The sequence below is a fragment of the Rosa rugosa genome, chromosome 6, assembly GCF_958449725.1.
Source record: "Rosa rugosa chromosome 6, drRosRugo1.1, whole genome shotgun sequence".
Lineage (NCBI taxonomy): Eukaryota > Viridiplantae > Streptophyta > Magnoliopsida > Rosales > Rosaceae > Rosa > Rosa rugosa.
In genome coordinates, this window is record NC_084825.1 from 15,364,339 (window position 1) to 15,388,044 (window position 23,706).

A 23,706-nucleotide genomic window follows, 5' to 3' on the forward strand; every position below is an offset into this window, starting at 1 on the left:
GCTCTGTAAGATAGGAGCGCCACATAGAACAAAAAAGATTGATTCAAGAAAAATGAGTGTCTTAAATGTGTTTCGGTGTATTTTTCTCTTATAAGGAAAAATGTTGAATAGGGTGTTTGGTCTTGGGTGTGGGCAAACACACACAAGAGAAACCCAACGCCTATAAAAGTCTCCCATATCCAAAACGAAAGGTCCCACGCCTCAACCACGGTTAAAAACGTAACCAGAGACCTGGTTAAATAATAAGTCCAACCCTCTCCCCCCCTGTCTCTCTCGCTCTGCATCTCTCTCTCTAGAGAAAGAGAAGAAATTTAGATACTGTAGTAGCTTTGTTCCACCTAGCTTTGTCCCTGCAGTCACCCCCGTCTCTCTCTCTCTCTCTCTCTTCTTTTTCTTGTTCTTCGTCCTTCCATTAAGAAAAGAAAAAGAAAACCCACTAAAAAGAACTGTCCTTTCATCTCTCTCTCTCTGTATCTCTCTGTGAGCAAAGAAGAGAATCAGAGACTGCTGTCAGGAGCTTCTGTGGCTTCATTATCAATCTGGTATACCTTCATTTTCTTCTCGTTTAATTCATTTGATATTCCTCATGTCTACACCGTTAATAATAAATACATATTCTTTTTTACATGCTATGTGAATATTTTCTTTGATGGATTTTGAGGGTTGATCTTTGTGAGTCATTTATATGTAACTACTGTTTTGTTCTTCTGTGAGTCTTATATGTATTGTTTCTCGTTTGTTTTTGGTTCGTCTGCTTCATTGTTATTATTATTAAGTTTTTTTTTTTGTTTTGAGTTTGATCTCTTTCGTTTTCGTTATTTGTCTCTCTATAGATTTGGATTTGAACAGATATTTGATCCAAAAGACGTTTTTGCAGACTTACCCGGAATTTCAGGTTTTATATTAAATGATGACAAAAAAAAAAAAAATTAACGATTGAATTTATGTTGCTTAGATAGCTGGAAAATTTGCTGTAACCTGCGTTATAAGCTATATATTGCAGCTTGTGTAAGCCGAGAAATCTGATAACTTAGGAATGTTTTGTACTCAATCATAGCACTTTTTTGTGAAAGAAAATGAATCGATCCGGATAATAGTGGATCTGGGTATCCGTGGTTCTATAATTTCTTCTGATAATATTGGAGGGTATTTACTTGCTGCTCAAATTTGGTTTCTACTGTAATTATTTCCTGCTGTCTGTCTTGCTGTTGGATATTTTGGGTCCTTTACTTGTTTGTGAAACTCATCTTTACTACTGGTTTGCATGCCGCGCTATTTTTCTTTTTTTCGTGTGCATGTTAGATTTGAAAACAGTGAGATCTGTTCTGTTTTCCTTTTCCTTATTGGATTGTATTTGTTTCTTTCTTTTTTTGGTTTTAATTTGTGGTCTGTGTGAATGCTTACGGAGTTTCTACTTATTGAATCAATTACTTTCGTGTTCTGATTAATTCTATTTATGGAATTACATACTCTCCCTAGTTTTTTCTTTCATTGAACCAGAGCTATTATTGGTAGTTCACTGTATCTGATGTCATTTGTGATAATTGTATGTTTAACTGACTTGTTTGTAATTTATTTCATCTGCAGAACAAATACAATTCGTTTACTTCTTGGGGTAACTGTGTGCAAGATTGAAATTGATTGTAAGAGGTTGACAGGGACGGCATCTAAGTAACAGATTATTATAAAATTATATAATCAGGGTTGTTCTTTCGGTCGTCGTGAAATGGGGATGTTTGAGGAAATGGGTTTCTGTGGAAATCTTGATTTCCTTTCAGCTGCTGCTGGCGAAGGTGAGGTGGTTCTAGAGCAAGAACCAGAGGCAACTGTAGAGGAGGATTATAGTGATGAAGAAATGGATGTTGATGAGCTCGAAAGGAGGATGTGGAGAGATCGGATTCTATTGAGGCGGCTTAGAGAACAAAATAAGGGAAAGGAAGGAGCTGACAATGCAAGGCAGCGCCAATCACAGGAACAAGCTCGGAGGAAGAAGATGTCACGGGCACAAGATGGAATCCTGAAATATATGCTGAAAATGATGGAAGTTTGTAAAGCTCAGGGTTTTGTTTATGGGATTATACCTGAAAAAGGAAAACCAGTGAGTGGTGCCTCTGACAATCTTCGAGAATGGTGGAAGGACAAAGTAAGATTTGATCGTAATGGCCCAGCTGCCATTTCCAAATATCAGGCAGATAATTCAATCCCTGGTTTGATGGAAGACTGCATTTCAGTGGCATCCACTCCACACACCCTGCAGGAGCTCCAGGACACCACTCTTGGTTCACTTTTGTCAGCCCTGATGCAGCACTGTGACCCACCCCAAAGGCGTTTCCCATTGGAGAAGGGTGTTTCCCCACCATGGTGGCCAACTGGTAATGAGGAATGGTGGCCTCAATTGAACTTGGCCAATCAGGGACCTCCCCCATACAAGAAGCCTCATGATCTGAAGAAGGCATGGAAGGTCAGTGTTCTCACAGCTGTGATAAAGCACATGTCACCTGATATTAACAAGATCCGCAAGCTTGTTCGTCAGTCGAAATGTTTGCAGGACAAAATGACTGCAAAGGAAAGTGCCACATGGCTGGCCATTATACACCAGGAGGAAGTTATGGCCAGGAAGATGTTCCCTGATAAGTGTCCACCTGTATCTGCTGGTGGGAGTGGATCTTTCGTAATCAGTGGTACCAGTGACTATGATGTTGAAGGGGTTGATGATGAACAGAATGTTGAAGTTGAGGATTGCAAACCTCTTCTGAATCACTTCAATATGGGAAGTATTGGACAAAGACCTCAGATTAAGGGAGAGCTTATTGAGACCAACTCGGATTTTTGTAAGAAGAGGAAGCAGCAGCAGGCTGAAGAGCCACAAATGATTCTTAATCAGAAGGTTTACACCTGTGAATTCCTGCAATGCCCATATAGTGATTATCGCATTGGTGGCTTTTGTGACATTACTGCTAGAAACAATCATCAGATGAGTTGCCCATACAGGAATAATTTTTCACCAGTGTTTGCAATGCCAAACTTGCTTGACAATGACAAACCTGCAGGCTTCCCTCTACCAGTTGCTCAAGCTAAGCCAGCAGTTATACAACAGGTGAACCAGACAAGCCCTTACTGTGTTTCAGGACTCGGACTTGCAGATGATGGGCAGAAAATGATATCCGAGCTTATGTCATCCTATGATAGCAATACTCAGCACAGCCCGAATCCTGGCAACCTCAATGCTGTACAAGACCACAACCACCAGCAGGCAAAATTTCAGTATCCAGTGAATGATAACTTCTATGGTCAAGGGATAGTTATGGCTCGTAACAATGTGCCTGAACCAACACCGATGCCCATGCTTCAACAAGTTTTCCCATCGCCTGAAGTTCAGTTTGATCAGTGCAAGGTTTTTGATTCTGCCTTTGGTAACAATCCGAATGATGCTATTCCTGACTTGAGATTTGGATCTGGATCTCAGTTTAGCTTGGCATCGCCGGACTATAATGTTGGTAACTCACTGCTGAAGCAAGATGCTGCATCATCGTTTTGGTACATCTGAACAAGTTTTATGTCGGCTTCTCCAATATATGGATGAGTCTGTATATTATGGGGGGAAACGGTTCATCTTCTATACACAGTATTTCTTTATCTTTCTGTTAAGGTTTTAGTTACTTAGTTCTTATATAGTTATATATGTCCCCGGACTTGTTAGATCCTAAGAAATTGGGGGGTGTGTCACAGCAAGTTTATTGTTCAAGTATAGTTGGTTAAGTAGGCCAATAAAAAGGACCGGAAAATCCCAACCTAGCTGATTGGCAATCAGTGCTTTTGTTAGAGGCATATTCCGGTTCCCAAGGTCAATATTGGCAACCAAGTATTATTGTTGTGTTATTTATATACACAGACATTTATTTATGTGATGCTTTCTTTCATCATGTCTTGGATTTTTGGTTTCAACTTTCAACGGTTCTTTTTCTATCTCCAAGGATATTCTTTCTGCCCGCTATTCTGTGATAATTCTACCATGTTTCTTGTACGTAAGGATGGCATTTGTACCCATTGGGTATTACCCGCTGGGTATTACCCATCCAATAATAATTTGCGGGTAATACCCAATGGGTAATACCCATCAAATAATTAGCGGGTGTGGGTATTTTTACCCACCCATTTCTAAATGGGTAAAACCCATACCCACCCATTTACCCATTTTGTTTTGTTTTTTTTTAAATACTTGCTACTATTTTTTTTATTCCATAAAATATTTTTTTAAATACTCGCCGTAGAGACCTATAGGTACATGTCAATCAAATATTTATTTCCGTAAAACAATTTTCACAACTTGGCGATTAAATGTAAAATAATAAAATTCGGATCGTAAATGAACCATCCTCACGGATCGCCTTTTGAATCGTCTTTTCACAATTATACGATGATCCAACGGTCAGATTCTCACGGATCGCCTTTTGGAATCGTATTTTCACAATTATTCAATGATCCAACGGTCAGATTTTCACGGATCGCCTTTTGGAATCTTTTTTTCACAATTATACGATGATCCAACGGTCAGATTTTCACGGATCGCCTTTTGAATCGTCTTTTCAAACTTATACGATGATCCAACGGTCAGATTTTCACGGATCGCCTTTTGGAATCGTCTTTTCACAATTATTCAATGATCCAACGGTCAGGTTTTCACGGATCGCCTTTTGGAATCTTTTTTTCACAATTATACGATGATCCAACGGTCAAATTTTCACGGATCGCCTTTTGGAATCGTCTTTTCAAACTTATATGATGATCCAACGGTCAGATTTTTACGGATCGCCTTTTGGAATCTTCTTTTCACAATTATTCAATGATCCAACGGTCAGATTTTTACGGATCGCCTTTTGGAATCGTTTTTTCACAATTATACGATGATCCCAACGGTCAGATCCTCACGGATCGCCCTTAAGATCATCCTCTCAAAATTATATGAAGATCCAACGGTCGGATCCCCACGGATCGCCTTTTGAATCATCTTTTCACAATTTACGATGATCCAACGGTCAGATCCTCACGGATCGCCCTTAGGATCATCCTCTCAAAATTATACGATGATCCAACGGTCGGATCCTGATAGATCGCCTTTTGAACCAACTTTTCACAATTATACGATGATTCAACGGTCAGATTCTCATCCGAGACCACACAAAGTCATCGGAACACCCGTATAGGTTTTCTGTTTTTTTTTTTTTAGAATAAGAAAATTATAAAAATGCCCCATATGTTGGTTGAAAAATAATAGTTCTCAATTAAAAAAAAAATTTGGGTGTGGTCTACAATTTTATATGGGTATTTGGGTAAAATTTGGGTACCCACGGGTATACCCATAACCCACCCATTTTTATACGGGTATTTTGTAATTACCCATACCCATACCCATACCCATAAACTATGGGTATTACCCATTAAAAGATACCCAAAAGGAATAATTACCCGCGGGTACCCGTACCCATGAGTTTTAATTACCCGCGGGTACCCGTACCCATGGGCGTACGCCCAACTCTATTTCACCGTTAATCTGGTGAGAACAGAGATGACCTATATATGAGACCCTCCACCCTATTGAGGAGCATGAGTGCTGGTTAGATCGTACACGAGGTGAAAAGAATATGGGAGGTGAAAAAAATGGTACGTAAAGCCTTCATCGAATAAAACGCTGCATGCAGTAATATCACTATTGGCCACAGATTCTTGTTGCTTTGGTACGATAAAACTTGGAACAAGTTCAGTTAATAAGTGCAGAATATGCTATCTGCACTATAGACAAAGCAAGCAATGACTGACTTCTCTCTGCCTCTCTCTCTTTCTCTTTCTCTTTGTCGTGCCATACCGCCAAAATGGGCGGCTGGCCTGAAATTCAGTGCATGCAGACAAATGAACTTGCTCTGGCCCCTCCCCCTCTACTCCACTCCTCTTCACTCCAAGCCGTTGCCTCTGATATTTTGCAGGGTTCAATATATATTGGATTGGATTGGAATTAGTGGCCAAATGAGAACCACATGAAAGTGTTTGTCAGTTGACGTTTGACTAGACAGTAGATCGATGAGGACTCTTTTCGAGTCCGTTCTTTTCTTTTCAAAGGATCTTTGTACGTAAAGTTGGGGCATTTAGTCTTTCATGTTAGGCATCCGGAAAACGAAAGACGGAACGTGAAAAACCAAGAACAGATTGGTTGGGGTCAGAGTTAGGCGAGTCATGAAAACGAGTAAATAATTGTCATTTCTTGGTAAAACACAACAGTAACAAACCAACAATTTGCCCTTCTTACTATTGAGACTGCTCTTCCTTGCTACTTTTTCATCATCGATTCATTTTTAGGAATATTTCAAATTGTTAAGTGACACTCCAAGCGATTCGTGTGTTCTTATTTAGAGTATCTTCATTAATTTCTTAAAAATCTCTATTTTAGAGACAGAAAAGTTAAAATCTTTGTAATTTTATTACTTATAAAGTTTTAACTCTAACTGCTTCCTTATACAAATAATCTGGATGAGAAAGCTTATTTAAAGATTTTTATGGAATAACGGTAACTACACAACTGAGTATGAATGTGACATTTCATATCATCAAATATTGTTACATCAATTTATCTACTTGTCATATAATATAGTTAAAATTACTATATCAGCCATAGTATTTCTATTCTTTACCATTTCCAACCCTAATTGATGTTTTATATATGATTGCTAGAAATTTAGAACGAGCCACCGTAGAAAACAATTGGATTTTGCAACAAGGACCTTCCTTTCTTTGATCATGCACGACATCTCCATGGCATAACAATGAAGAGCCTCCAGTCCCTCCACAGAATAAATTAATGTTGTGTTTTTCCTTCGGTGATGAACCGAATCTGAGTTCAAATTAATACTTTGATAGGCAACATCTCTCAGCAAGAATGATTGAGGGCTTTACTAATACACACCTTCTCTATATCATGTTAAAATTATTCAAAGATCAATCAAGATATATTTCCAAAGGTTTTGCATATTTAGAAGGGAAAATGGCCCCAACAGTGTCCCACATTTCGGTTATTCTAAACTTTCGTACCTCAGTTTCAAAAAATATCAGATTGGTATCTGAAGTTCTCACCCCGGCCCAATTTTATATCTGGAGCTGTTAGCTCCGTTACGGTGCGTGCCACGTGGCATATAATGAGGAGTATTTTCGTCTCTTCATGTCTTAAGTCTTAACCCATTATTTTTTTTTCTAAGCATTTTTACTATTTTTTTTCTTTTTCCTACTGTTCTTCTCTTCCTTCAATCTGGACCCAGTGCTCAGATGAATCACCCCATGAAATCCATGAATCATGGTGAGATCCACGTTCCAAGTAATGAGTGGCGCCAATGTGGTGGCTTCTCAGATCCAAGAATCATTTTATTTTTATTTTTTTTCCTTTCTTCTCTTCATTCGCGGCTCTCTCTCTCTCTCTCTCTCTCTCTCTCTCTCCCTCTCTCTCTCTCTCTATCTATCTATCTATCTATCTATTCTGTTCTTTTTCTGATGGAACTGCCAGTGTTCTTGGGTTAATCAAACCCGTTGTTTTGGGTGCGAGAGATTTGAAGCCTTTGGTGGGTATAGCCTAGTTGAGCACTTAGTTTCAGAAATTTCAGATTATTAAAGCACCTCATTCTCAAGCACAATGCCAAAGGTTTGGTTAATGGCTACTGCTAGTTATCAAATATACATGAGATGGCAAATGAGGCAACCTTCTCTTTAGATTCAATGGCCCTAACTCGTATCCTCCGTAATTTCACTCTGAAATTGCAGATTCAACAAGGATGAGACTAGTGCGGAGTAGTGTGAGAAAGACCAAGTCTTTCAAAAAGCAAAAACTGGATCTTGATAAGAAGAAGAAGAGGGCTCAGATTCAACTCGAGATGTTCTCATGGATGAGTTGATGCGTAATGATCTGGATTTAATCTTTTCTGCCGATGAGTTATTGGTTGATGATGAGGAGTTTGTCTTTTCTGATCTGGAATTGATGTTCTCAGAGGATGAGTTATTGCTTGATCCGACACCGTTTGAGAATGATGGTCAGATTCTAGTGGCAGAGGAGATCGATAATCTCATGGCCTTTGGTGACGAGTCCTTGAATTATGATACAAATAGTGGATATACCTTGATCTGAGAGAAGAAAGAGTGGATATACCTTATGAAGATATGAATCATACTTGTCTGAGACATGCTGAGCTCCACCCCATCACCATTGTTACAACCAAGTCCTACTTATTTATATGTGGATTATATATCTGAATTAACTCTCGAATATCTAAATATTGATTCTTAGTTGAGTGCTACTCTTCATGCCTTGAAGGTATGAGTTTTTTGGGACAAAATGTTGAAGGGCAATAGAGTCATTGTATGTTGTAACGTTTTTTGTCTTCTGTTTCTTTAAATTTTTGTTGAGTTTGATAGGAGCATATTAATGCGACATTTTAATAGTCAACTCCCCATGTTTTGCTTAGTTATTTCCTTTACTTAATCATTTTTAATTTAGTTTCTATTTTCTAGGTACATCGGAGAAAATGACAAGGAAATGAGCTTAAAGACAAATGAGAAAGATGTGGGACGTTGGAAATGACAAGTACAAGGCACAAGGGACGCAAAAATGAAGAAATGGAGTATTCATGGTCCAGCCAGAAATTCTTGGTTCGACTAGGAATTCCAGTCAAAGTAGAAATTATGGGTCAACTAGGAAAAATGTTTGGAGAAATGAAGAAAAATGTCGAAAAATGCAGAGTCCTAGTTGGACTAGAAAACCTACTCCTGCCAGGAAAATGAATCATAATGACACAAGGAGTCCCAGTTGAAGTAGGAAAGCAAAAGAATTTTCCGGAAGGTTCAAGAACATTTCATGTGAAGAGTCCTTGTTTGACTAGGAGTCCTGAAGACATAAGGGGTTCTAATGGGGCTAGGAAACCTGAGAGCACTAAGATTAAAGACGCATGAAAGGCTAAATCAAGAAATTTGTCTCTGCAAGTCAGTCAACTTCGACAGAGCAGCTCAGGACGAGCTAGATGATGTTATTTATGTTTTTGGAAAGCCTCAAATAACTAGTTTCTAGAGCTTTTTACGGCTTATCAATATAATTTTTCTAAAAGAAGTTATGGCTGATTTAGTACAGGAAGGTCAAGCTGCGGGCGAAACTAACTTTTGACGGGAATTTCTGTTTGGAGGCCAAATCACATCGGGAAGCCCATAGACAAATTTATGCTTCATATTTCAAATAATATTGCACATGTGATGTCCTAGAGACTTCTATAAGGGTTTGGCATCATCCTTGGAGAGTTTTAAGAGATTACAACATGCAGAAATGATGGAATCAAGTCCAGATATGTTGCTTGTTGCTCACACCCCTATTTGGCCGAATTTTAGGAGTTTAAATAAGAAAATATCTCTATAAATTTGGCAATATTATCTCCTTTAAAGACTCATGGTGCAAATCTACTTAATTTAGGAAGATTCTCATTGGCTGGATGACGCAGAAAAGCTTACATGGATTTATCTGATTGGTTGGAGCTGTGTGGATCAATCAGATAATTCCTAGAAATCAAAAGAAGAATCCAGAAGACTTGGAGACTAAGGCTTGCCGTCCCCTATAAATATACATCATTCTAACGTCAAGTCTCATCAATTATTTCATTCTTTTCACACACCAAAAATCAGTTTCATTCTCTAGTCTTCTAGTTCTGCGTCTTCAAGCAAAGAGGAGAAGAAGAAGAAGCCGTGAGCAACCCTAGTCGCCATCCTTCCACCTTGTGCCGTAGCTCTTGAGGAGCCTTGCTTTCAAGATCTTCAAGCTTCAACGTCTACAAGTTCATCATTCATCCTTCACAGTGTAACTTTATCTTATTCCTTGTAAACTTTTAGTTTTTTTTTTTGGTTTGATTCGTTGGGTTATGGATTATAGTTAACATATAACGTTAAAGGAAAAGTTTAAAGCCCATCTCTATGCTTGAATAAAACTTACGATTTCTTTATAGTTGGTTTTTATGTTGCTTATGTGAAATTGCTTAATTGATTTTGGATTACAGAAAACTTTTATATATATATGTGTGTGTGTGTGTTCTTTGGTGGCCAACTTAGGATATATGCATGTAATTGAGCTAGATTTAGGTTAGCAACTCACTTAATAATTTGTGAATCTATTTCATAAGTAGTAAAGGCTTTGGACAAATGTCGAAATCAATTAAGGAGGATTGCAAATAGATAAGCTTTCTTATACTAGGTTGTGCACTTTGGTTGACATCCTTTCTTTGTTCTTCATGCATTGAATGTGTTCTTGATTAGCTAGCTTTCTAGACTATGATTACATGTTCAATAAGATTAATTTAGGTGCTTTCACTTAGATTAATTATTTAAGGAAAATAAAATATGGGAAATCGTTTGCTTACTAATGTTTCATATGGTCAACTTCTTTCTCATGACATAGATAATCAACTATAGAAATTGTAACTAGATTTCTTGCATATGGTTGTGGTTTTGATCTTTGTTCCTTCCGTTCCGCCCTTGTATGTGTGTTTTTATATTTTATTTTTTGATCTTATAATCCTAAAACTCCCCTAATTTTGATCTCATGTAATTTTGTTTATTTTTGTAAATAATACTTCATACTTTTTATTAATTCTTTATTTGTTTAGGGAGTGAGTAGTTAATTTCATCTCTACATCTTCCATCCATCTTTATCTATTTGATTCATGATTTGATTTGGTCACTTGTATAATATTTATTAGTTAAATTTGAACACAAACTCTTTAAACTCTCCCTATTTTCTAGTAAATTTTTTAGATACCATGTTTATATACTTTAATTCTTTTATTTAATTAATGTCTTTTGCAGGAGTTTACAACCCCCAATCCACAGCTTAGAACGATACCCTACTTACTCTTACTACATTGATGGGGTTTTAGATTGTGCACTCATTTGGGTGTAGTCACTCATTAAGAAAACTTAGAAGGGTAAGGGGGTAGAGATTAATGGTGTGAAGAATTGAAGGGCTAATTACACAAAGGCTCAAAATGACAATCTAATGATATTCAATCTTTTGGAACATACTCATTTGGCCATGGTGGATTCCCCGTTGCCTAGATCATTTCCAAGATGTAAAATTGAGACAAAGAGTTTTGAAAGATATGGAGCAAGTTCTAGAGATACAAAGCAAATGAGATATTCACTCATGAAGAAATTAGTGCTTAGAACAATACATGCACTTCAATTAAGCTCAAGTCCCACAAGTCTTACCATGCTACTCTAGCTTCAATATATTGATATGACAAATATAGGTATAAATGAAATCAAACACTTGATCCATAATAATTTATTTTGAAAACATAAAGCTCAAAAGACCCAAACATTCTTTCTAGCCCATTTTCAAGTTCAATCTCATTATTGGTGTTAGAAGGCACTAACTAAACACAATAAACAACTAAAAACACAAGAGTGATCCAAACTAGCAAATTTTTAAATTGGATTAAATATTGTTTACTCCTTGTACTTTTGCCCGAAAAACACTTCAGTCCCTCGCTTTTTAATTTCACACGTGTACTCCTTCATCTTTCAATTTTTGACCAATAGGTCTATCCGTCTAATTTTGACGTTAAATCAAGGGTAAAAATATCCTTTTCCTCTCTTCTCTCTCTCCATAAACAAATTCCCAATTTTTTTTTTGGGTCTGATCCCACTCCAAATGCTCCGACCTCCTTTCCCTCCATCGCATCACCTAGGCTGGCGTTGCGCCCAACATCGTCACCCACAACCTCATCTTCCAGACCTATCTGGACTACCGGAAACCCGATACTGTTATGGAGCATTACAAGCAACTCATCAACGACGCGTCGTTTAATCCATCTCCGACGACATACCGGATTTTTTTCAAAGGGTTGGTGGACAATTGCAAGGTGGAGAGGGCGGTGGAGCTGAAACAGAAGATGGTTGATGTGAAGGGTTTCGAGCCGGACCCGGTTGTCTTCATCATCGTCTCGCTCTCCTTGTTGTGAGATTCAGAGGGTTTCGCCGAACCGCATCTGTACCTTCATTCTCCACCGGAACGGGAAATCGCTCTCTTCTCTACTCGATTCTTGCTTGACAGCAGAGCTTCAAGGCCAAGAACATGTATGCCAATCTTTCCCATTCCAAGCCCAACCCCAAGTGAGTCCGATCTGCATGTGTGTTCGATTTGAGTGGTCAAGTTTTGATCTTGGTTAGAAGTTAGGTGTTTTGATCAATTTTTGTTCGTTGATTTTAGAAGTGTGATTTGAAATTTTTCTGATGGCCTATGTCGAAGATAGTACAGGAAGCAGAGATTGACAAGAGTATGGACTAAGGTTTTGCAGGTCTCTATTGGAGAAGAGGGAGATTTGCATTTCGGATATGGTTTTGGGCGGCGGAGCAGTGGCGTTGGTGATGGCGGTGGGGATTGGGGCATGGAGCTCCATCTCCTCTCGGGTTTTTGTCAATGGGAGAGAGAAGCATTTGACAATGGGTTTTTGTTTATTTCAAGGAGGAGGGGAAGGTTGCTGAGGAGATCGACGGAGGTGTTGTGTTGATCGCTGAGGTTTATGCAGGGGAGAGGGAAGAAGAGATAAACTGGAAAAAGAAAAAGAGAAAAAAAAAAAAAAGAATAAAATTTAAATTAAAAAAATGTGAGGGTATAATGGACATTTTCCCGCAGAATGACTGCCACATCAGCAAGTTAACAGAGAGTTTGGACGGAGACTAATGGAATGGACCTATTGGTCCAAAATTTGAGAGTACAGGGACTACACCGTTTGAAATTAAAAAGCGAGGGACTAAAGTGTTTTTTCAGGCAAAAGTACAAGGAGTAAACAGTATTTAACCATTTTAAATTTTAGGCACTATAAAGGTTTTGGACCAAAATATAACTTAAAATATAAAACGAAGTTTTCCTTCCCCTACACTTAAATCTAACATTGTCCTCAATGTTAAAATGATGCTCTTAAAAGTTTCTCAATGAAACATTCGAGCATGGATGAGTAAAACTACACAGCTTAACATAATTACTAAAACAAAACAAGTAAGCAAAAGCACAAAAGCACAAAACAAAAATAAATTAACACAATTACAAAAACAAAATGAGTAAACACAAAACACAAACTAAATGCAACAATTAGAAAAGCTCCCCCTTGAAGACCATATTACTCTCCATAAGTCACCAACAATCAAGGCATCAAAGCCTTGCAGTCCAAGCTCATAATTTTGGTGTTGCATCAAAAATGACATCCTTCTTCTTCATCTTCTTCTCTTATTCAAAGACTTTTTATTCATGCTTGGCCACCAACAAGTAGGGCTTTGTTTTTTAGGACTTCTAGCTGGTCCTTAGAGGTTACCACCACTTGTTAGAGATGATACTTCTTGTGCAAGACCACCGTTCTATTTGGAGCCAAAGGACTTCTTGATTTGTTATAAAGGCAAGAAAAAAAGCAATCCATGATCTCTCCAATGTTTGACCCAAGGTGTGGCTGACTTTCTTCTGGTCTTCCTCTTCTTTGTAATAGATCTTTCAAGTATCCTTCTTAACTTCTCATTCAAAGTTGATGCGGACTTGATGCTTGGAAAAGGAGTAGGTGGTAGAGATATGTGAGATCTAGTGAGATGGAAGGTTGTGAACAAGTGTACCACTTTCTTTCCAATCCTTCACTTCATCACAGAAGCATTGAGTTTTATATGGTGGATTGAGAGGTAAAAGTACCTTGATCTCAATACTCTCACTGTGAACATTTGTGTTCAATATTCTATCTTGCTCCTTGGGAAGTTCTTGAGGGGGCTCCTTTGATGGTGGAGGAAGGAAAATCCTTGATTCTTCAACACTTCTTCATGACAATGCATGGAAGGATTTTCTTCACCTTGAAAAGTTTTGAACTCATTGGTGGAGGGATCATGGTGCATGGCTTTAATTGTTGCATCTTTGTCCTCAAAGTGTTCATCATCTTCTTCAAGATTATCTTTGACAACAAGCCCCATTGCTTCCCAAAATTGCACAAAACCTTCAATGCTGGCCTTCATTTCTTCTTTGCTCATTTGACGGCTTCCATAACCAAGTGGTTGATCTTGTATATCTACATCATCATCTTGAACTTGAACAGGGAACTCTTGCTCATGATGCTCAATATATAATTCTTCATTTGAGATTGACTTCACTTGATCAAGGAAAACTTGTGGCTCTTGCAAGGTGATACATGATTGCTCTAATGCATAATGAAGATTGAGTTGATCAATCCCTTCCTCCATTCTTACATTGGAAGCTTTCATCTCGGCAATGGCTTCTTGAAGTAGAGATCTTAGAGACTCATCATTTTCTTCTTCTTGAGTATTTTCTTGGGATGCCATAGTTTCTTGATGCATGCTCAATTCGTACTCATACTCTTGCATGAATTTCGGGTACTCAAATCTCAAAACACACTCAAGAGGTGAGTGTTGTGGAGATCCACACAAGGCACAAATATGGTTGAAAGATATGTGACTTTGGGTGTAAGGCTCCCAATGTTGATAAAGTTCACCATAACAGCTTTGTTGCTCAAACTCCCTTGGATCATTCCATCCTTAGTTCCATTCATCCATGGTTCAAAAAAATTATGTATGTACCTATAGCTTCCCAAAGGACTAGTAACTATAAATAAAAAGAAAAAAAAAATTTAAAAACAGCAAATTACAAAAGAAAAGTGAAATTTCTAGCTTCTCCAAAGGCAAACAGAGCTACAAATCGGATTTAACTCTAATCCCAGACAACGGCGCCTAAAACCCTAAACCCTAAATCTCCGACAACGGCGCCAAAAAACTTTTCAGGCCAAATAGCCACCCTCAAGTATAAGGAGTAGAAATAATACTATAGGGATTTAAAAAGGGTTGTCGAACCCACGAGGATTGGATTCCTTTCACTAGCTAGGGTGTGAACCTAAGGAGAGCTAGAATATGCAAATATACAATCACGAACCTAGAATCACAATGAAATCTAAGCTTGTGGTGAGTATGTGCAAGATAGAGTAGTGATTTTATTTGTGTTTTTGAAGATAGTTTTGAATTGTAAACAACTAGATGCTCAAATGTAAACTAAATTACTCTAAACTAAACTAGTGATCTAATGGATGAAAGTTAGGATTTAGATTGTCTACCACTAACATGCCTTGCAAGTATTGATGAATTTCAATATAAATGATACTAAAATAATTAACCAATTTCTCTTCTTGCATCCCTCTCGGGTATGACAAGAGACATGCTTCTTTTGTGATATCAAGCAACCCCTCTTGGGTGTAGTACTTAACTAGTGAAAGGATCAATCCATACAAGATTGGCTAAGGCTTTCAACCCTAGACCTAACAAAGTAACTAGTCACTCATTATCATACAAATTAGCATCAAATCTATAAAATACATCAATGTAATTAAAGAGTGAAGAAGAGAATGAACTAGTTGAAACTTGACTAATCAATGGCTAGATCCTCCTTTGTTTTCCTCCTTAAATGCTTCTAGAATCCTCCTTGATAGATGGATGGATGATAAATTTATTGTTGATGATGAATGAAATGGTGATGAAGATATGATGCTTCTTTGGCTAACTTTAAGTGGTAGTGATGGAGTAGTGGTGGTGGTGGTGGTGGAGTTTGTGGTGGTGGAAGATGGTACTTGTGGTGGTGGTGATGGAGGTTATGGAGTATGTATATTATGCAAAAGAGAGCAGCTATAACATTGTAAGAAGCATGGAGGAAGAGTGTTTGTGTCACGCCCTGACTCGGATTAATATTACTTTACAAAAAAGTAAGCAGAAAATCCACAATTCTTTTATGCTATCCAGTGTGATGAAGATGGTAGAGCTATTACATTTTTTTTTTGGGTGGATTCTAGATCAAGGATAGTGTATCAGTATTTTGGTGATGTAGTGACATTTGATGTTACATATCGGACAAAAAAGTATGACATGTCATTTGCCCCATTTACTGGAGTAAACTAGGGCTGGGCGTTTAAGCCCGAAAACCCGTAAATCCGGACCAGCCCATGAAAGCCCGATCCGTAAGGGCCGGGCCCTATTTTTTTTTTTGTCAAAACGGTCCGGGTCGGGCTTTAACTTTCGAAATACAGTTCGGGCCCGGGCCTAGACTTTCAGAAATGAAAAAGACCGTCAGGCCCGTTTGACATAAAAAAGACATGTGTCTCTATACTATTGGCTATAAAATAGTTATTATTTTTATGTTGTTAGTCTTCATTACTAGTATAGACCTCCCCACACCAAATCATTCTCTCTAATATTAATTCCTAACCCTACCTACTCTCTCTCCTCTCTTCTATTTTCACTCTGCCGCATAACCCCATTTCTCTCTTCTTCTTTTTTTGTTACAATTAAGAACTCCATTATCTCTTTTCTTCCTTTGATTCTTTGAAGCTTCTCATCTTTGAAATCCAGAACCTTCCTCATGGCCATCGTCTCACCGATCTCATCGCCTAGTCTTCACTCACCGATCTCATCGCCTCGTCTTCACTCACCGATCTCATCGCCCCGATCTCATCGTCTCACAGATTTCCAGAACCTCTTTCTCTCTCCAATTGGATCCTCCCCTTCCATGGATCCCATGGTCTGCTCTTCCTCTCCTGCCCGCCATGGAAGGATTAGTTAATTGATTCAAATTTTTTTTTTTTTGTAAAAATCAGATTTGTTAGTTATGTTGTTCGTTGATAACTATATGAACATGGTACTCATATCTTTGTTATGTTGTTCAATTGTTTTGGATTTAGAACGCTATTGATCTTCTTCTTCTTGTTTTTTTTTTTTTTTTTTTTTCTGTTAATGGTAGCATTATAAGCCTTAATGCCCAGAAAAAGGAAATAAAAAGTATCTCTATTCAGCCAACGCTTAATGGAGGCATTAAAAGCTTAATTGATTTGTATTTGGACTTTGAATATGTTGAGATCTGGAAATACATTAAGGCCCCGTTTGGAAATGGAATTTGGATTTGGATTTGAATTTCAAATCTTATGTATTTCAAATCTGAGTAATTGAAATCCTAAGATTTCAAATTCATCTGTTTGGGTAATTATTGAATGGATTAAATACTGTTTACTCCCTATACTTATAGGGTTTCATCGTTTTAGTCCTTAACCTTCGAATTTCACCTAAAAAGTCCTTGAACTCTCAATTTCCTCCCAATTGGTCTCTGCCGTCAAAATTTTCTGTTAAAGTTGCTGAAAATGTCTATTATGCCCTCACTAACTTACTTTTTTTTTTTTTCTCTCTCTCTCTTTTATTTCTTTTTTTCATTTCACCTCTTGAAGGTTTGTGGATTGAAACCATCTTGATGAGGAGATGAAAAGAAGGAGGCGAGAGAGCCAGAAGAAGAAGAGGTAAAAAGAAAAAAAAAATAAAAAAAATAGAGGAGGAGAAATATATATATATTTTTAAGTAATTGAGGGTATAATAGACTTTTTAAGAGAAGATAACGGAGTTTTTGACAAATGCTTGACGGCAGGGACCAATTGGGAGGATATTGGGAGTTCATGGACTTTTTAGGTGAAATTCGAAGGTCAGGGACTGAAACGATGAAACTAGGGGTGGGCGAAAAAGCCCGTAAGCCCGAAAAACCGGCCTGGACCGCCCGGTTCGGTCTGGTTTGGTCCGGGTTTGTAAAAAAAAATTGTTAATATTCTCCGGTCCGGTCCCAACAAGCTCAAACCCAGTCCGGTCCCAGTCCAAGGTTTTGAAATATAATAAAGCCTGTTGGGCCCAACTATTAATTAATAAATATTTTTTATATATTTTATTAGTCTTCCTATCCCTTTTTCTTTTCCTCCTTCTCTCTCCACGTTCTTCTCCTTGAGATTCTCTACTCTAATTCTCCCTGGTCCCACCCCTCCTCTTTCTGGACTCTCTCTTCTTCTCTTTCTTCTTTCTTCTTTCTTTTCAGTTTTCCCATCCAGTTCTCCCTTCTTTTTCTTCTCTCCTTATCTTCTTCTTCTTGTTCTTCTTCTTCTTCTTCTTTTCCCCAAACGCCTCCATTGTCTTTTTTCCCTTCTCTCCCTAGTCCTCCTTCTGTCCTTCCCCATTAGATCAATTGTAGAGAAATTCCTAATTCTTCTTCTATCGTTACTCAACCCAAAATCTCTCTCTCTCTCTAGTTTTTCTTTGTTACTCAACCCCAAAACATCTCTATCTCTCTCTCTCAATGGTGGTGGTTAGGTGGCTTTGGAAGTTTGGAGGGCGGAGGAATGGGTTTGGAAACTTTGGAGCAAGATCTGAGAACAGATATGTTTGTTTTTTTTTTTTTTTTTTTTAGCCTTTTAGGCCCGAAAAAACCCGAGGACCGGCCCGGTTTTTTTCGGTCCGGGCCCTTCCGGTCCCTGAAACTTAAAAACGAAATTTGAGCCCGACCCGAAAATTTCGGGCTCGGTCCCGGGCCTTGCAAATTAGGTGCTAGGCTGGGACCGTGCCCAGCCTAGATGAAATCCTATAAGTATAGGGAGTAAGCAGTATTTAACCCTTATTGAATCATAAGGATTTGAATTTAAGAATTCAAAACTAATGAAGATATCTAAATGCTAATCTAATAAAGGAAGATTTTCTTTAGCATTTAATTTCTATGGAGGTAATTGTCATGCTCCATAATTCTAAAAGCAATATAAATCTCAAGTTTTTCATTTCACATTTTCACAAACGAAAAAAAATAACAATAATAATAATACATGTTTCATCTGCATAATTTCATCTCATACCCTCAATTATACAAATCCGAAGTATTTCATCTTATATTCTCAAAAAAAAAAAAAAAAATAATAATAATAACAATAATAATAAGCATTTCATCTCCATAATTCCATATCATAAAAATCCAAATGGTAATGGTCCATCCTCAATTCCTTGGTTGTCCTGAAAACAATCAACAAAGAGAAAGACGATTAGTCATGCAATTTTTGACTCCAACCAAACTGATGCAGCAGCTTTCTTATAAAACAAACATTATAATTGCATTGGGTATTAGCATTGTCTCTCTGTCCTATCAAATATCACCACCAAGTTCATAATTAAATGAACTATCAATACTAAAAGACAAATGAAAATCAGATACCAACAACAATTTAAATGCTTACAAAACTTCAAAAGCTCATTTCAGTAGTGAGCTACATGCCTAACATTCTTTATAGTAGTGGATAGTGAATATTTATACAAGTGCATATGTACTTTTCTCCCTCAAAGCAGTGTGCTTATACAATTATGGACACTCACATTGTAACTAGCTAGAATACTCAAAACTTGTGGAGAACATATGAGCAGATCCAATAGCTGAAACATGAGAGAGTGTGGGAACAAGCATACCTTTAGATTGCCATATGGGCATTTTTATCAACTCACTCTTTTCAGCATCATTAAGAGACTTCAATAGAGAAAATTCTTAGGGGTTACCACTCATTACAGCTTTGAAAACTCTTTTCATATATTCCTATTCACTGCCTTAATACTATCTATTCCTCTATGTCTTTGTCTTATCAAATACTTAACTAATATCAATAGTACACATAAATGAATTAATGAACCCACATAGCTGGTCTTCAACCAAAAGAAGCAGCAACAAGCAAGTTATGAAAAGTAACGTCCCATAGATTGTCATAGTCAATAACTATCAGTGTTTAGCTACAAAACTTTGAAACGACTAACTTATTTCTTTTTCTTAGTATATGACACCATAACATGCAATGTTTCAAGGATGATAGCTGCAGGACACCACAAGTTTTAAATTCTATATTGTCGAAGAAGAGAGGTACACATACAGAGCCACCATAAATAATCTTGACAGCAACAATCACTAATTACTGTTGAATGCATATATTTGTATACATGTTGGCATGTATGATTATTACTTAAAATTTTGGTGTGTCTTTGGTTTTTCAAACTAAATACATATTCTTACAGGCAAAAAGAAAAAAACTAGTACATATTCTTAGATTGTTTTGATCAGCGTTTGTCTATAGTAATACTCATTCTACCCGAACAAACAGAGCTACTTCTTGAACAATAATTTGGATTGCCTTCATAGGCACAACTGAAAGCTTCATTTCCTGGAACATTACCAAAGTTGTATGAAGCAGTATCAGTATGGAAAACAAACACTATAATATATACTCTGTATTTCTATAATATAAACCAAGACTAATTCCTATAGCTGCAAGCCTATATATGTTTCTTTCTTCACTTGAGTACATATGTTCAAAGGACTAACCTCATAAAATATGACAGAGAGACTTTCACATCAACATTTTATCTCACAAGTTATAAACAGTTCAAAATTTCCAAGTACCCCTGTTTGGTTCTACCCATTTGATCAATATATATGAGAAGCTAATCAGAAATTTCCAAAAGCTAATATATATCATGGATTTTGAATCAGCAATCACAAATATGTACAAGTAAACACCAAATCAAGTTGCTGTAGGTTACTAAACTACAGATATTTTGAGCAAACAGCTGTGATTAAGAATCAAACTCAAACTCAATCAAGCAAATTACGGATCAAACTCAAACATTCTTTGGTTAAATTTTACATATACTACGAAATCAAGCTGCACATTGGTTAGCCCAACCTTCACTATCACTATGACAGATCAAATTAAGAGATGAACAATCAAATTAAGAAAAGAAAGAGAGACCACCTTCCCTAAATCTCACATCAACTCTAGCCCAGCCTCTGCGATTCATAGAGAACACGAGTGAAGAGAGAGTGAGCTCCGCCGGTTTTGAAATCGAGCCGTGGTGTTTCAGAAGCGAAGAGGAAGAGATTTCAAATAACTAGGGTACCCTAGTTATTTAGAATCGGCCCCTTTTGTTAAATGAAATCTGTGGGCTGATTTCATTAAATCCAAATCCTCAATGAAAAATATGTGCCAAACGGGCTACTTTGTATTTGGGCCTTCGAAATCCAAATCTTCAAGTCCAAATCACCCTATCCAAACGGGCCCTAAAAGCTTAATGGATTTGTATTTGAATTTTGAATATGTTGAAATCTGGAAATACATTAAAAGCTTAATGGATTTGTATTTGGACTTTGAATATGTTGAAATCTGAAAATATAATGAAAATTGGTATTTGGGCCCGAAAACCCGGCCCGAAATGAAACGGGCCGGTCCCGGGCCGATCCCTGATGGTTGTAAAACGGGCTTTGGGCCCGAACCGTAAAAAACGGGCCGGTCCCGGGCCCAGTAAAATTTTATTTGGACCCGGCCCATGCCCAGCCCTAGAGTAAACCATCACTTCCAATCCATACAATTTGGATATGCCCTTTTACAAGATGAGACAGAGGCAACATTTTTATGATTATTTGAGATGTGGTTTGAAGCTTCGGGAGGTCGACATTTTTATAGTTTTTAATACTTTTATCTTAATTTGCTTTTTTAGAGAATAAGAATATGCAAGAGCCAGACAAAGTTTCGGATGAGGAAGATTCAGACAGTGACCATGAAGAATGAATTCAACTTCATATTGATTTTTTATTTTTTATTAACTAGCTACTATTTCATTGAGAAAGAATTGGTTAGTTTTGTTATTGTTCTTATAAGAGGATTAATTTACATTAAGGCATGTCATGTCATTTTTGTTTTTATAATAGAATGGTATCAATGCACTTTTGGTTTTTGTATTGAATGAATTGAGAGAATGGTATGTATAATTTGTCATACAGGCATGATGCTTGCTCCAAAATTTCAGAATATTAAATGTGCTAGTATCTTGTGTGCATGTAGAAGAGAGTGATAGAACATTGGCATGGACACGGCTCAATCAACTAACTCCCATTGACTGCACTAATTGAAAAGAAAATCATCTGAAGGCATTAGGCATTAGCCATTTATATTATTTGAAGTGACACTTTTCTAAGCTATTATTACTGCACCTAGACAAAACATCAAGAAATTGCTTTATTTCCCTAATTAAATAATTGGATGATGGATCTAAAGTTTGCAAGCTGCAAACATCTCCCCATACAATTTCAAAAGTGGAGCCAGTAAGTTGAGAGTCAGAGACTTCTACTCACATAAGGGTACGGAAGTACTGATATTGAATAACCACTGAGGCAATGAAGAGGTAAAGTCGTTGGTTGAGGGGTCAAAGACAAAAAGTGATGTAAAATTTAATGTTGGAAAACGTAAATACTTCCCATCTTTGATGACCATATTGATTGTTATACGATAAGCGAATAAAAAACGCTCAAATCAAGCATGCAAATTCAGTAGCAACACAATTCATTACAGGATTAAAACTAAGCAAAAATGGTGAAGGAAAGTCTGTGAACTCCACAATGTTTTAGAGTTTGGTGGGAATATGATGCACTTAACAACGACAAGGCTGGATATCATGTATGCAGTCAGTTTAGTGAGCAAATTCATGGAGAAACCATATGCTAATCATTGGGAGGATGCAAAAAAAATTATCCATTATGTTATTGGAACCATTGACAATGGTATATTCTATCAAGCTAATGTTCCAGTGAATCTTGTTGGCTATACTGACAGCGATTTAGCCGGAAGTATTAATTACAACAAAAGCACTTGAGGTTATGTTTTTAGTCTTGGAAGTGGTGCAATTTCATGGAGTTCAAGAAAACAACCAATTGTTGCTCTCTCTACAACCGAAGTATAATAGATTGCTGGTGCTTATGCAGGATGTCAAGTTCTTTGGCTGAGAGTTATTCTGGAAAGTTTGCAGCATAAGCAAAGAACTCCATGCCACCAACTTTGTTTTTTGACAATAGTTCCATAATTTCGGTTGCAAAAGATCCAGTGTTTCATGGGAGGACAAAGCACATTCCTATGCAGTATCATTTTTTAAGGGAGCTGGTGAATGAAGGAGTTATTAAGCTGAAGTATTGCAAGACAGATGATCAGATGGCTGATGATTATACAAAGGCTCTTGGTGGACAAGTCTTCAAGAGAGATGTTGCAAGATTGGGTGTGAAAACTAAATTTGGTTTAAGGGAGGCATTGTTGGACAATTAAACCAAATTAGCACTCTTGGTTTTTCTAAGAATAAGGTTGCTGTCAGTTATTGTCTTTTGAGTTGCAAAATATATAATTAGCTTCTACTATTATAATCGTGCAGGTAGCTGATTGTTTGTTTAATGTTAGAATAATTATGTGTGGAAGTCAGGCTCTTGAAAGTTCTTAACATGTCTATATAAGTTTCTTGTAATCATGATATTGAAATAAGAGAAGAAATTAAATAAAAATTCTTCCATAAAATAATTGCCATGTTCTCTTCCTTCTACATTAATACCTCTAATCTTCTTTTGAAAATGCAGGAAAAAAAAAATGGCTGGCTGGAGAGCAAAAACGTTGTCCAGAGGTGGTAAGCTTACTTTAATCAAAGTTAATTTATCTGGTATGCCTAACCATGTTTTATCCTGTTTCACATGCCGTAAGAAAATAACCTCAGCCTTGGATAATCAATGTAATTTTTTTTTTCTGGGGTTCTAAGTCTACCCCTGTGGCTTGGACTCAAGCTTGTTTACCTAAATCTCTAGGTGGTTTGGGTATTAGACTAGCAGCTTGGTTTAATCAGGCAGCCTTGGCTAAATTAGCTTGGAAAGTTTTGACTAAACCCCATAATTGGTGGATTAAGTTAGTTTCTGCTAAGTATAATGCTCATTTACTGAATGTGGATAAAGGATCAACCAATTCTCTTGCTTGT

At 37.3% G+C, this 23,706-nt stretch overlaps 1 protein-coding gene across 1 annotated transcript; it reads left to right on the top strand.

Moving 5' to 3' along the window:
* Positions 1-265: 265 nt before the first annotated feature.
* On the top strand, positions 266-3,923 carry LOC133714385 (ETHYLENE INSENSITIVE 3-like 1 protein). Its single transcript, XM_062140493.1, has 2 exons — positions 266-542; positions 1,588-3,923. Exon 2 carries the CDS (start codon positions 1,727-1,729, stop codon positions 3,545-3,547), a length of 1,821 nt encoding a protein of 606 aa, XP_061996477.1. The 5' UTR covers positions 266-542; positions 1,588-1,726; the 3' UTR covers positions 3,548-3,923.
* The last annotated feature ends 19,783 nt before the right edge of the window (positions 3,924-23,706 follow it).